Source organism: Patella vulgata, chromosome 2 (assembly GCF_932274485.2).
Source record: "Patella vulgata chromosome 2, xgPatVulg1.2, whole genome shotgun sequence".
Classification (NCBI taxonomy): domain Eukaryota; kingdom Metazoa; phylum Mollusca; class Gastropoda; family Patellidae; genus Patella; species Patella vulgata.
The window spans coordinates 68,444,855-68,460,135 of record NC_065880.2 but is presented as its reverse complement, the minus strand read 5'-3'; the positions used below and the strand labels follow the sequence as shown (position 1 = coordinate 68,460,135).

At 35.0% G+C, this 15,281-nt stretch overlaps 1 protein-coding gene across 1 annotated transcript; it reads left to right on the top strand.

Annotated features, from left to right (window-relative positions):
- Nucleotides 1-306: 306 nt before the first annotated feature.
- On the top strand, nucleotides 307-13,730 carry LOC126812580 (myosin heavy chain, striated muscle). The gene is made up of 24 exons (XM_050539037.2): nucleotides 307-441; nucleotides 1,521-1,847; nucleotides 2,106-2,249; nucleotides 2,487-2,643; nucleotides 2,851-2,878; nucleotides 3,252-3,366; nucleotides 3,669-3,761; nucleotides 6,418-6,481; nucleotides 7,041-7,139; nucleotides 7,455-7,558; nucleotides 7,694-7,832; nucleotides 7,977-8,245; nucleotides 8,395-8,565; nucleotides 8,685-8,979; nucleotides 9,218-9,288; nucleotides 9,526-9,613; nucleotides 9,835-9,952; nucleotides 10,302-10,559; nucleotides 10,760-11,435; nucleotides 11,608-11,844; nucleotides 12,118-12,174; nucleotides 12,361-12,614; nucleotides 12,921-12,999; nucleotides 13,284-13,730. The coding sequence occupies exons 2-24, from the start codon at nucleotides 1,653-1,655 to the stop codon at nucleotides 13,728-13,730; spliced, it is 4,158 nt and encodes a 1,385-aa protein (XP_050394994.2). The 5' UTR covers nucleotides 307-441; nucleotides 1,521-1,652.
- Nucleotides 13,731-15,281: the final 1,551 nt, after the last annotated feature.

The window sequence follows — 15,281 nt, the reverse complement described above, 5'->3', positions numbered from 1 at the left end:
CTATGATATTTCAATTGATATTAACACAGTATCAAAAACAAAAACTGGCATAACATATATAATTTCTCAGTGTACATGGTGAAATCTGACAGTTATGATTGCTATAAAATAATCTAATTTAAACTACATTCGCCCCCAGTGGCCGCGTTCCACATACACGGGACAAAAATGCATTTCACTTTTGTCTTAGCGCAGCAAACTGCTTAGTACCTATCTTTATAAGTATCATTATAATATAGGGTTTCATGTCTTCAAGCCTCAAGTGTCGTGCTTGCCTTTTACAGAAAAGTCGACATATTGAGTTACCTTGCTCGTGATTGGTCCAGTTGAAATTCCTAGCCAATTGAAGGTTGAAGTATATAACGAAAGGGAGCAGAAGTCGTCTTCAGCTCTATAAGACAGGATATATACAAGCCAGCCACACAGAGCGGCTTTTTCAACGTAAGTACCATCGTCATTTTGACAATTTCTTAATAGATTCCTATAGTTGTAGTATGTATATATCTTTTGAATACATAATTTTGTATCATGTTTGTGTATGTTTTATTGTTACATGAATATAGTTCAATATTCTGTAAGGCGTTTCTTAGAAATTTTAAAATCGTTCTTCTTGCAAATTTGACGGATGAGTTATGCCGGTAGAGCACGCGAGCTTCAGGTGTGATGCTAATTAGTTCTGCAGTTAGTAGTAATTTTGGGATCTAGTAGTTTTCAGAAACGCTATGCTGAAATTCTATTGTCTGAAAGGGACATGGATCGTACTGATATTTTTTTTATTGTTATTAAAATCTGATATGTTATTACACCTCAATATCAGTATATTCTCAAATAGGGCGTGGTCGTTAGATAACAGCTCGAAAGAGAAAGCAGCGCCTATTTTTTTAATATATCTATAATAGACAATAAAATAAATAATTTTAATAATCTGAAATAAATCGTTATCAGAAAAATTAGATTTGCATTAAAAACTTATCGTTCAAATTGAAGAAACATATAAGCGTATATTCGGTACAGTAGATCATATTATACGGGTGTGAAAGATGATACTCGTTGTTTCATTCCAAGTGCAGATTTCTTAAAACAAAATTCGACAAGTTATTAAACTCAGATCTATTTTTAGACGAATTCTACCTACGTTAAAATTGTTCGATGAGTTAGGCAGCTGCAGATACATTATTTCACGCTACTACATTCCAGTGCGCATGTATTGATAAACGAGAAGCCAAAGCTTGGCTCTTGATCATTTTGAAGGATGTCGGCTTTTTTTCTTATGCGATGCCAATTTAAACAGGTATTTAGTAGCTTGGTTTACCGATTTGTTCATCTGCTAAATCTTTATGGATCTTCTGCAACATGTTTCGGTTGCTGAACTAATTGTGACGGATAAGTAGATAGCGGGGGCGTCTTGATGACCTCATCTCCTCTGCAGGAATCAGTCATTAACTAAGTATAATCAAACGGCACTGATTAATTAGCAAGTAGTTAACCTCACTTTAATTTCGGTACTTTCTTTCTTACAGACTGGAAAGCTGTTCTGCACGTCATCGGTAGGCCTTGTGTGGAGAAATAACCTTAAAGGGTCCAGATAGTACAGTGTTTAGCCTTCCGGCACCACTTTTCGTTGTAAGAGATTTAACACTGCGACTGTCAAGATGTCGTACGACCCGAATGACCCAGACTTCGAATACCTTGCGGTTGACCGTAAGAAGTTGCTGAAGGAACAGACCCAAGCTTTTGATGGTAAAAAATCATGTTGGGTCCCAGATGAGAGAGATGCTTTTGTAGCCGCCGAAATCCAAAGCAGCAAGGGAGAAGAAATCACCGTTCAGTTGACATCCAACCGAAATGTATGATGTTTTATTGTTATATAATCTTACCCTATAGTCTATAACTAGTGCAAAAATTCCACACCGAATAACCTTATCTTTAACTGCATCAAACAAGTTCTTATCCTGCAAGTAGAAAACAAAAAATAATAAATTCTTTTATTTAGATTTGAAACTTGTCACAATGTTTCAACAGTTTTAAAAATACATAAATGGCACTGTATGATTTTGTTACAGAAGAAATGGGTTTGTTTTGAGTATTCTGTCTTTTCCTTTAAGGTTAAAACCGTGAAAAAAGATGCCATTATGCAGATGAACCCTCCCAAGTTTGAGAAGATCGAAGACATGGCCAATTTGACCTATTTGAATGAAGCCGCTGTACTTTACAATCTGAAAGCCCGTTATGAAGCCTCCATGATTTATGTAAGTAAACGTAAGAGAAAGCCAGAAAAATTACAAAATCGACATCGTGAATTAAAGTCTGTAAGCGAAATCCCTTCAGCTTGAAAGTCAATATTCTTACTGAACTAGAGCTCCGTATTGTCCGATTTGCCTATAGAATTTTGTTTTTAACAACCGATTTAACCGAATCTGCTATCTATGCTCCAAATTAATTACCCATACATGTCCTTAATTCTTGAAATTATTCTTATCTTACAGACTTACTCCGGTCTTTTCTGTGTGGCCATCAATCCCTACCGACGTCTACCTATTTACACTATGAGTGTTATCTCTAAATATAGAGGTAAACGAAAGATGGAAATGCCTCCCCATTTATTCTCTATTGCCGATAACGCCTACCAAAACATGTTGCAAGGTAAAGAACATCAATTATTTATTTGGAAACAGGGAACGTATAATTATGGAGAAATTTGAAATATTGCCATTGTGATTTAACATGGTACACCATTAATATCATCTGCATCTAAACCGCCATGCAGAGTTTATCCTTTAAACAATACGTTATCAAAATGTATTGATGTTAATCTATAGTGGTTTAATTTAACTTTATTATGTCTTTCAGATCGTGAAAACCAGTCTGTACTTATTACGTAAGTATATTTTATATTCCATCTACATAGATTTCATAGTGATTCGTCTATTGCTATAATCGATTATATTATATTAATTTCCAAACATAGAAAGGAACAGGACCCAAGCCGCTACTCATTTTGTTGTTCTTGGGGGCGAAGCTCTTCGGAAAAAGCCTTAGGCCAATTCATGTACGATCGACTTGAAACTTGGCATGCTTATTCCTTGAAGTTGAAGTTGAACAAGTGCACATCGACTGACTGACTTCGAACATTGATATGACAATTCCAAATATAACTGCGATGATGTCACACTCAGTTCCCGATCGATACTATTAAGCTGGCACTTATCAAATTTCTTACCAAATGAATGATTGTCTTTATTATCCGTCAGTGGTGAATCTGGTGCTGGTAAGACTGAAAATACCAAAAAGGTAATCATGTACTTCGCCCACGTTGCTGCCATGAGCCAAAAAGAGGCAAAAGAAGAAGAAAAGGATTCCAAAAAGGCAAGTCTTAATACTAAATAAATACCATACGTCTAAATGATAAGATCATTTTCTACTATATGAATTTAATTTAAAACTGTTTCAAGATTTTAGTCTGTCTTTTTTAAAATAGTAAATTTATTAAATTTAAGATCAACGATGAAATATTTTATTATTGATGAGATCTTTATAATAATCGATTATTTTCACCTTTTTTTTTTTGATTCTATCCTTTACCTTCTCCTTTTAAAATGGTATTGCTCATTTGCAAAACACCATAATACCTTAATCTAAACAATGCCTCCCTAAAACCCAAAATACAGGGTTCATTAGAAGATCAAATCGTCCAAGCCAATCCAGTACTTGAGGCTTACGGTAACGCCAAGACAACTCGTAACAACAACTCTTCTAGATTCGTAAGTAGACTGGTGGAGGTGTGCTGTGAATAATCCCTTCCACCTGAACCCTTCGATGCGTTACCTTAGTCACGATTTCCCTTGTATCCCTCAAAACCACTCCAATCGAAACCTTACCACATAATCAACCTCAACCAAATCCACTAACCTCAACCCCACAAGACACCACCCAATGTATATTTTGCTGTGTTTTCACCACCAACATAAAACTCCCAATTTCCATTTCCTCAGCAAATCATATGTATATTATATCCTTTGTTTTTTACCTTTTTACCTTTCCCTCCCCCATTGAATGTGTTTGTGTTTCCTGAAACCACAGGGAAGTCTTGAAGATCAAATTGTACAAGCTAATCCTGTTTTAGAAGCCTACGGTAATGCTAAAACAATTCGAAATAACAACTCTTCAAGATTCGTAAGTATTGAGCCAAGCAATACTCTCTTAACTTGAAACAAAAGTTAACAAAAAATTGATGATGAATATAGATATACATTTTTAAACACCCACATTGAAATGTGGTCGTATAGTGCCGTCTCCTGGCCCGGCTGTCTGTCTATCCGGTGGCACGTCGGTCTGTCATCCACTATGTTATATGAACACTCTATTATGAAATTTTTCAGACTATAATATAACTATTTCTGATAATTACTTATATAGTTATTTCCCTTGAGAAAGTCATAGATTATTTTCAATGCGCCAATGAGAGTATACAGTATACAAATGCCGCTTTTATTTACCTAAAAAATTCACAATCCGACATCCTTAGTGGACTGATCGAACGACTTAGCTGATGTGAGCGTATGTTTCGTTGCCTGTCAACATAGCTTGCATCGCATGCATTATGCTTGGAATTGTCATTACATTAGAATGTCCTGTTTCTTACTAATTACTAATTAACACCCAATCTAACTGAAATTATAGCAACGTTTCATTCCGTTATATTTTTTGGTCTTTTACTCCCGTTTGGTCAAAAGATATTTTTCTGTAAGGTGCGTAATGAGCAGATTGTGATTGGTCGATTCTAGACCAATTTAACAATAAAAAAACGTGATAAAAAAAAAACAATGACATCTTTTGAAAGGCTTTGGTCACTGAAACAATTAATCAAGGTCATAGACATTTATACGCCGTGGAAAATGGACGTTAGCCCCTAAAATATTACAACTTCTTTATTGTTCATAACCATTAATGTTTGGAATATAAATAAAGGGAGCAGGAGTCATAGATGAAGTATTCTTGTTATTTGGGCATTAATGGGTTTGAGACTTGAGTTTGAACCACTCGAATCAAAAACATAATTTGTACGCTGTTGTTTCTATGTTACCATGTATAAAAAAAAACGCCCCCCCCCCCCGAACAAACCCAAAACAACTTAAAGTACGGACATAAATTTGCCTATACTTCCTTTTTATTTATATGCACATATTAACAAACAAATGACGTTTATTATTTTGTTACAATACCTAGTTGTTACAATACCTAGTATTAACAACATTTTACTAACATCAATATCTTTCTTTTTTCATCTCTTCTTAAAATCTCAATATTAAGAAGAACTAGATAATACTGAACACACACACAAGTATAACATACATAGCCACAAACTGTTATACGTAAGTATGGTTTTGTATGTAAACGCTAGCACAAACGTCGCAATCATGTTATATTGTTATACATAATTAATAGCTTCTGTTATAAAACTGAGATAGTCAGTAACTGAAGTTCTTTGATCCTAACTACTTTAACTGTTAAGTTTAAAAGAAAAATTGTTTAAAAGGTTATATGTGTCATGGTCAAGTACTACGAATGCTCATGAGCATTGGCTACTAATATACATTTTAAATATTACACAATATATTGCTTGCAATATTATAATATGTTCTGCATAATGGCACTTGCATTGACGCTTTTGTTGTTTCTCATTTAAAATGAGTTTACGGTATAAAAATCCGGGTAAAAGCTACTAAAAAGAACATTGCAAGGAATCCCACATTTACGCCGATATTGACGTACATTAGCGTGCTTATTTTTATCACACATAAATTATTCAATTATTATTTTTTATTCTTATAAGCATTAGAGTAGATGGTATTATACTTTAACTGGCCCCGTTCTTGTCGTGGTGATTTCTTCTCCTCCTCATTTATAGATGAAGTATTTTTTATAAAACTAACAGAAAATGTTCGCGAGCCACAAGAAACTAAAACTCTAGTTAATGATGCTTTGACACACCATGCGCATATAATTACATAATTTCGGGAATTACTTTATCTAACACATAATTTTGATTAAGGGTGTTTATCAATTAATAAATGATCATTAACTGGTAACTCGACTCTAACAGCAAGTTTACCCTCTTAAAGTCTCATATTTAACTATATTATTATAGCAAATACCTACAGCAATTCAAGAGAATTTCCAGATCATATTTGTTAACATTCAAAGAGAGTAATGGAAGAAATATATTGTTTATATCTATTTTTTAATAATGAAGATATGGATTCAAAAGATAACATTATATGAAGTAAATGTATAATATGGTTCATTTTACAAGGTAAATTTATCCATATCTATTTTTTTGGTTATGAAGATATGGATTCAAAAGATAACATTATATGAAGTACATGTATAATATGGTTCATTTTACATCTTTCACAGGGTAAATTTATCCGTATCCATTTTGGTACTCAAGGTAAAATCTCCGGAGCTGATATTGAACAATGTAAGTATCAACATGAAATATATTTTCTTATTGTAAGGTATATTTCCAATAAATTGACATGTGGTTGTAAGGTAGGGTTGTAACAAGTTAACATATGGCTATCAAAAGAAATATATTTTCTTATTGTAAGAAAGATTTGTAATAATTTGAGGTGTGGCAATCAAAAGAAATTTACTTTCTTACTGCAAGTTATGTTTGCAATAACCTAACACGAGGCAATCATAGTGGAGGGTATAATATTTTCAATAAGTTGACACGTAACAATCAAAAGAAATTTACTTTCTTACTATAAAATATATTTGCAATAAGCTGACAGGAGGTAATCAAAAGAAACATACTTTCTTACTGGAAGGTATATGTGGCAATCAAAAGAAATTTACTTTCTTACTGGGAGGTATATATGCAAAAAGTTGACATGGGGCAATCAAAAGAAATTTATTTCTTAATGTGGGTTATATTTGCAATACGTAGTGTACCATATTCAATTAAATACAATCACTGTTTTAGGTATGTTTTAATTTTTTACATATTCATTGATTCAAATTTACTTCGTTAACAGATTTGTTAGAGAAATCTCGAGTAACTTTCCAGCAACCTGCTGAAAGAAACTACCATATTTTCTACCAGCTTCTGTCTAATTCTATCCCAAGTATTGTTGGTACGTATTCTTATAAAACATTACGCTACGAAAACTTCAAATGAAAACGTACTGATAACAGAGATGTAGAATGAGTAAATTCCATTACCTACTTGTTTTAAAGTGGTATAATTGTTGACTTTATCTTACTAGTAATTTACATTGATAAGGTTTGAAATTCCACTTATCTTTCCTAGTTTACAACTAAATATACCCCAAAACAAACAGTTATGAAACCAACTGGGAAATTAGTATATCATAAAACATGCTTGACTCCTAATGTTAAAATTCAAGATTAAAAGTATCCTATTCACAATGACTTAATTTGTTTTTCAGAGAGGCTATTATGTAGCCCAGACCCAGCTCTCTATAGTTTTATTAACCAGGGTTGTATTACAGTCGACAATATCGATGACAACCAAGAAATGAAGGATACTGATGTAAGTATAAATTCAAATAACATGAAGAGTAATCAAATGCAAAAATCATTTACCGTCATATCTTTATAAAAAGATTACAATTGACTGCCTTTATACAACTTATAGACATTACCACATTTAATATTATTTTCAAAGGTTGCCTTTGACGTTTTGGGCTTCACCGAAGCAGAGAAGAACAGTTTGTACACATGTACTGGAGCGATCATTCATTTCGGTGAGATGAAATTCAAACAAAGACCCAGAGAGGAACAAGCCGAAGCTGACGGATCCGCCGGTAGGTTATTTAGCATTTGGCATTTTCAGGCATCATGACTATTTCACAAATATATTATGGGGGATTTGTACATCTCTCTAGATCGTGGTTTTGTGGTTTTATTTTTACATAATATATTAAGGTATTTTCTTCTTCTGTTTTCAGAGGCCGAGAAGGTCGCTTTCTTGTTGGGTATCAACTCTGGAGACTTGGTCAAGAGTCTTTTGAAACCCAAGATTAAGGTCGGCAACGAGTTCGTCTCCCAGGGCAGAACCAAGGACCAAGTTATCTATTCCGTTGGTGCCTTATCTAAATCCATCTACGATCGTATGTTCAAGTGGATGGTTGTTCGTGTCAACAGAACTCTGGATACAAAAGCTAAAAGACAGTTCTTTATTGGTGTACTGGATATTGCTGGTTTCGAGATTTTTGATGTAAGAATGCGAAGTCTTTTAATGAACACTTATAAAACTGAATATTCTTTGTAAAGAAAATGACCCCTTTATATTATACAGTATACCCCTTTAATTAAAATAATTGTACGCTATGTTTCAAATTTACTGATCAATGGTTTATTATTCAGTTCAACAGCTTTGAACAGTTGTGTATCAACTACACCAATGAACGTCTACAACAGTTCTTCAACCATCACATGTTTGTACTGGAACAAGAGGAATACAAGAAAGAAGCCATTGAATGGACATTCATTGATTTCGGTATGGATTTACAAGCCTGTGTGGATCTTATTGAAAAGGTAAGTTGAATCTGAAATCTGATAATTTTAGTGACATTTGACAGTCTTTATATGTTATATACTAATTTGTATATCTCAAAATCTATTCTTGAACACTTATGAATCGTGTATTATTTCAGCCAATGGGTATCTTGTCCATCTTAGAAGAAGAGTGCATGTTCCCCAAAGCCTCTGACTTGACTTTTAAGGAAAAATTGTACAACAACCATTTGGGCAAATCACCTAACTTTGGTAAACCAGTTGGTAAGAAAGTGAAAGGTGAAGCTCACTTTGAACTTCATCATTATGCTGGTACTGTACCATACAGTATTACTGGTTGGTTGGAGAAAAACAAGGATCCCTTGAATGAGACCATTGTCGAACTTCTTTCCCACTCAAAAGATCTTATTGTACAACAATTATTCGCTAAGGCAGGTGGGTACACATATTGATGCATATATGAATGTTTTCACTAAAAAAAACCTTATTGTATAAGAATTATTCTGTAAGCCAGGTGGGTACACATATTGATACATATATATGAATGTTTCTGGCTTACCTCGCTATCTAACATAAACATAGTGATATAATGATCTTGTAAAATTTATGCATTATGCTCTATGCAATTACTTACTTCTATTCTTTCATAATAATGCCTTACTGATATTTGTAGCGCCCGAAGCTGGTGGTACTAAGAAGAAACAAAAGAGCTCTGCTTTCCAGACTATTTCTGCTACACACAAGGTACTTGCATTATTTTTACATTATAAATATCAAGCATCTTGATAAAGACGAGAGTATCCTCGTCGTAATTGTGTATCCATAAAATTGTACCCCGTGTTTATATGTTCAATTACTAAATGCCAATTAAACAAGGTATATAAATTAATGGTTTAAAAATTAATTAATACAATCCATTTAAGCTTAAACACTTCAGGACAATGATCACACGTCGTGGTGTGTATTTCTTTTATTTTTCAGGAATCTTTGACTAAATTGATGAAGAACTTGTACAGTACACATCCTCACTTCGTTCGTTGTATTATCCCCAACGAGAACAAACAACCCGGTAAGTACAAAACAGAACAAAAATTCTTAGATGAGATCTAGGTATGTTCTAGTATGAATCATCTAGTATAGTCATCAATGATAAATGAAGTATCCCATGCTAATGAAAATATAGCTAACAGTAGTATCCGCAGCAGCTGTCACATTCTTAATAGGGGATTGGTATATTTTTTGTTGATAGCATGTTAAATTGTAATGGTAAAACTGTTTATCGTGATTCAGGTGAGATTGATGCCCATTTGGTACTTCATCAGCTCCAGTGTAATGGTGTACTGGAAGGTATCCGTATTTGCCGAAAAGGATTCCCTAACAGAATTTTGTACGGTGAATTCAAACAGAGGTAGATTTCTTTAATACGTGTGACAAGTGTAAAATTCATTTTTAGTAGTATTCAAGTGTTTTAGCCAAGGTGGCTCATTGAGTAAGACGCTGGCTCCCTATCAAGGAGGCAAGATTTTCGATTAAGGTATTCGCCGAGACAGTTTCTTGGGATTTTTCAGCATGGTTTCTCATTGTCCTTTGCACGGTGTCGTGAATGTAGAAGAATTATTGACATTGGAATACAATGGAGTAGGCGGAACGCCGCTGTCCGAAGAACATTTCACTCATAGTCCACTGCATGATTGAACATTCCTTAATTGTCCATATACCTTTCATCATCTGTACTTAATTGTATGTTTTTATCGCAGATACTCCATCCTGGCTCCTAATGCTATTCCTGATGGTTTCGTTGATGGAAAGACCGTGGCTACAAAGATCCTACTGGCCCTTCAGATGGACACAGCTGAATACAAATTGGGAACAACCAAGGTTTTCTTCAAAGCTGGTGTCTTAGGTTATCTTGAAGATCTTCGTGACGAGAGATTAACTTCTATTATTTCTATGTTCCAAGCCTTCATTCGTGGTTATCTCATGCGAAGGGCCTACAAAAAACTGTGCGATCAAAGGTAACACAATTTAACCCTGCTTTTGTACTTACTCCGAATTAAGTTAAAATGATAACGATCTTAATGCAGAAGTTGAATTACGTTTAATGGATCGATAACAAAAAATTTTCATCAAATAAAATCAATTCGTATAATTCAATTCGGTGCAACTTTCCCATAGCTTTCCCGGTAATAAAGTATTATATTTTTTTTTATTGTAGAGTCGGTCTCTCAGTAATTCAGAGGAACATCCGTAAATGGCTGTCAATGCGTAACTGGCTCTGGTGGAAGATGTACACAAAAGTCAAGCCGCTCCTCAACATTGCTCGTGCTGAAGATGAGATGAAACAGAAGGAAGAGTTGCTCGAAAAAACCAAAGCTGAGCTCGAGACCACCCAGAAAGACAAAAAAGAGCTCGAACAACAGAATACAACCCTTCTTCAACAGAAAAACGACATGTTCCTCCAACTCCAAGCTGAACAAGATAACGTAGCTGACTGTCAGGAGAAAATCGAGAAATTGATTACCCAAAAGATTGATTATGAAGCCCAAATCAAGGAAATGGAAGAGAGATTATTAGACGAAGAAGACGCTGCTGGTGACCTGGAGGAAAGGAAAAAGAAACTTGAGAAAGAAAACGCAGATCTGAAAAAAGATTTGGAAGAAATGGAAGGTAATCTTGCCAAAGCTGAACAAGATAAACAGACCAAAGATAACCAGATCAAAACACTCCAAGATGAAATGGCTGCACAAGATGAGATGATCGCCAAACTAAATAAAGCAAACAAGAATGCTGATGAAGGCACCAAAAAATTACAGGAAGACCTCCAGGCAGAAGAAGACAAAGTCAATCATCTCAGCAAACTTAAGACCAAATTAGAACAAACTCTTGATGAGGTAAGTTTTCCAGTGAATGAGTTAAATTGTAAGAACATAAACTGGCTTTGGTTTATGTCCATATAGAAATTATATGGCAAACCGTGTCATGTAAAACTTAGTTTTGGTAATGTATAGACTGTTTTGGTGTAGATTATTGTTCTGATATTGTACTGATATGGATTTGTTGTAGCTTGAAGATAATTTAGAAAGAGAGAAGAAGGTGCGTGGTGATGTAGAAAAAGCCAAGAGGAAGTTAGAACAAGATTTAAAGATGACACAGGAAACAGTGGAAGACTTAGAAAGGGCTAAACGTGAGCTCGAAGAAGGCAGCCGAAGGAAGGATACTGAAATCAACTCACTTAATACTAGATTGGAGGATGAACAGAACCTCGTAGCTCAACTACAGAGAAAGATCAAAGAACTCCAAGTAAGAATTTTAATCAATACGTGTATTCATCTGCTTTCTTATCTCGGGATTAATTGATATGCATGGCCACACTACATTTTGGTATGATTGATGAGATGTTTAACTTTATTGAGACATCCAGGTAAAGTCTAAGAGCTTTGATCGTTTTAATTAAGGGGACGGGGATGTTTGTACTGCTAGTGAATAACTAATGACGAGGACCTGACTAACGATGCCGACAACGAACTATCGTATCAATTTAATAAATTCACCAATTTCATTTTTCAATCACAGGCTAGAATTGAGGAGCTTGAAGAAGAATTGGAAGCCGAAAGACAATCAAGGTCCAAGGTAAGAATGGTTGCAACTGACTTAATACATATAATATGTAGAAGACATATACTGTATATGGTTTTATATTTGCCAGTGTAAATTACCCTTAGGGAATCGTTAATGTTCATGAATCGTTATTCAGTAATGTCATGTGTTTAGCATTAAAAACAGAATAATTTAATATATTTCATTATATACTATTAGGTTGAGAAACAGCGTAACGAATTAACTCGTGAAATCGAAGACATCAGTGAACGTCTAGATGAAGCTGGTGGCAATACTCATGCCCAGGTTGAAATCAATAAAAAACGTGAACAAGAACTACAGAAACTTCGACGTGATCTCGAGGAGAGCCAGCTTCAACACGACCAACAGGTTGCTAATCTCAGAAAGAAACAACAAGATGCTAACAACGAGTTGTCTGATCAAATCGATCAACTCCAAAAAATCAAGAACAAGTGAGTTATAACATAAAGTTATCTCATAATAAAATGGCTGTCCCCCCCCCACCTTTTCCTTCCATTCCCTCCGTTTCCGCGTGCGGTAGTGGAGGGATTAAGGTACTAGACTCACGAACTTCCCTGCTGACTTGTCATGGGATATATCAACCATGGTCCACCCATTTACACGCGCGTGGGTGTATACTTGTAAGGAATTTGAAGAAAGTAGATGGGAACACCGCACGTGTAACCATACAAAACAAGTATGTTATGACCACTTTAAATTTGGAAATATGTGACCAATGTGCAATTTTCTAATTTTAGACTCGAAAAAGAAAAACAACAAGCTAAAGTTGAGGCTGAAGATCTCGCATCTCAACTTCAAAACGCTGGCAAAAACAAGGTATGTAATCATATTGTGAAATTTTACCTTTAAAAAAGTTTATATTATGTCATACATGAATGTTTAGAATCGTAAAATGCATTTTTATATCATGAGATTTGACCATTTCCTACAACGATAATTGTTATTACTTGCCATATGAAGAACTCATATAGGTGACAAAGTTTTTTTAACTTTTGTATCGTAATAATATATCGTATATGAATCATAAGGACGACATCATTTTTGACATCCAATACAGAAGTAAATTTATACAACTTTATTGAGTATTGTGTATGTTCTAGGGTATGTCCGAGAAGATGTCTAGACAAGTTGAAACTCAGATGGCAGAACTCAATGCAAAGATTGATGAAGCCAACCGAACAATCAACGAACTTCAATCCAGTAAGAACAAATTCCAGTCAGAGAATGCTGAACTTAGCCGTGAACTTGAAGAGAGTGAAAACAAACTTAGCAAAGCCCTCAAGGAACAGGCCAATCTCAGTTCTAAACTCGAAGAAGTTCAAAGAAGTCTTGAAGAAGAAAGCAGGCTCCGACAGAAACTTCAGGGAGAAGTCCGAAATCTTAAATCAGATGTTGACAGTGCCCGCGAACAACTTGAAGAAGAACAAGAAGCCCGAAACGATGTTCAACGACAACTGTCCAGAGCTAATGCTGAAGCTCAACAATGGAGATCTAAATACGAAGGCGAGGGTGCTGCCCGAGCTGAAGAACTTGAAGACGCCAAGTAAGGGGGCATCTTCTCATATTACTAATTCATGCAATTATAACAAGGTCCAAGATAAATACAATATTTTTACATACTCCAATGTAATATATTTAGTTAATATATTTAGGCGTTTTTTGACTGTTTCTTTTGTTTTGGGGATTTTGTTTTTAGCTCGGTATGTTTTTATACCTTTTTGGTGTACCAGATTATTCCTTTTTGGTATATCAGATGATAAACTTATTTTGACCTTGCATTTTAAAATATATTATACTATTTACTTACATTTTTTCATCAGGCGAAAACTTCAAGCTCGGCTCAACGAAGCTGAACAAGCTGCTGAAGCCGCCAACACAAGGGCAAATAGTTTGGAGAAAGCCAAATCTAGACTTCAGGGAGAACTCGAAGATCTTATGATCGACGTCGAACGTGTAAGATATCCTTTTCTGCAACATATAAAAATCGATTCTATATTCTGTCAAAATACCAATTTTATTCCATATATATATATATATATATTAATTGAAATTGATACATTGATTGCCGTGTGTGAAATTGTTAGGGTTAGGGTTGGATATAGTCAATTATTTATATACTTCATGGTCTATACAAACCAGAATTAAAACCGAATGTTTAGCTTATGCAGCCACGTTAGGCATACCTATATTTATCTGAATTCCCTGATCTCTGTTTAGCCTTCTTCTAGATTATAGATGCAATTTATATTGTATAAAATAGACTATAATTATCGATTTCAGGCCAACGCCAACGCCAATATGTTGGAGAAGAAGCAACGAGGATTCGACAAGACAATCCAAGAATGGCAAACTAAATGTAATGATCTCAACTCTGAAATCGAAAATTATCAAAGAGAGGTTCGTAGCGTTTCTGCCGAACTCTTCCGTTCTAAATCTAAAGAGGAAGAGGCCATCGACGCCATGGAAGCTCTACGAAGAGAAAACAAAAATCTCGCTGGTATGTTATTTTGAGTATATACAACAAATCTAAACATGAACTTTCGGTCAGTCTACGGTGAATATTTCAAATGAACCTTAAAATACATGCAACGACATGATAATTAGGGGGGTTGGATGGCTGAATGGTTAGCGTGCGCGCGCTGTATCATAAAGTCTGTCATTGAGTCGACTGGCGTGGTTTCGAATCCCCGGTTGTACGTGGCAAGGAGTAGGGTTGTCTGTCCAACCTCGTGGGTTTTCTCCGGGTCCTCCGGTTTCCTCCCACTGCTTAAGACCCCTACGCGCAAGCGAATTATGTAAATAAAATTAAACCATATGTTAGTCCCGAAATGACCTAGTTTGTGTTGAGTGGACGTTAAACCCCATTTCCCTCTCTCTCTCTCTCACATGATAATTATTTCAGTTTTCACCAAGTAGTCAAGCGACAGTTATAATACGTGATTATTATATAACCTAAACAATACATCTTAATAACTGCCGAATACATGAGTAGTTACATATAACCCAAAATTAATTTTAGTAAGTTCATACCACATGGATATATTTATGTTTAATAGATGAGATCCGTGACCTTACCGAACAACTTAACGAGGGAGGTA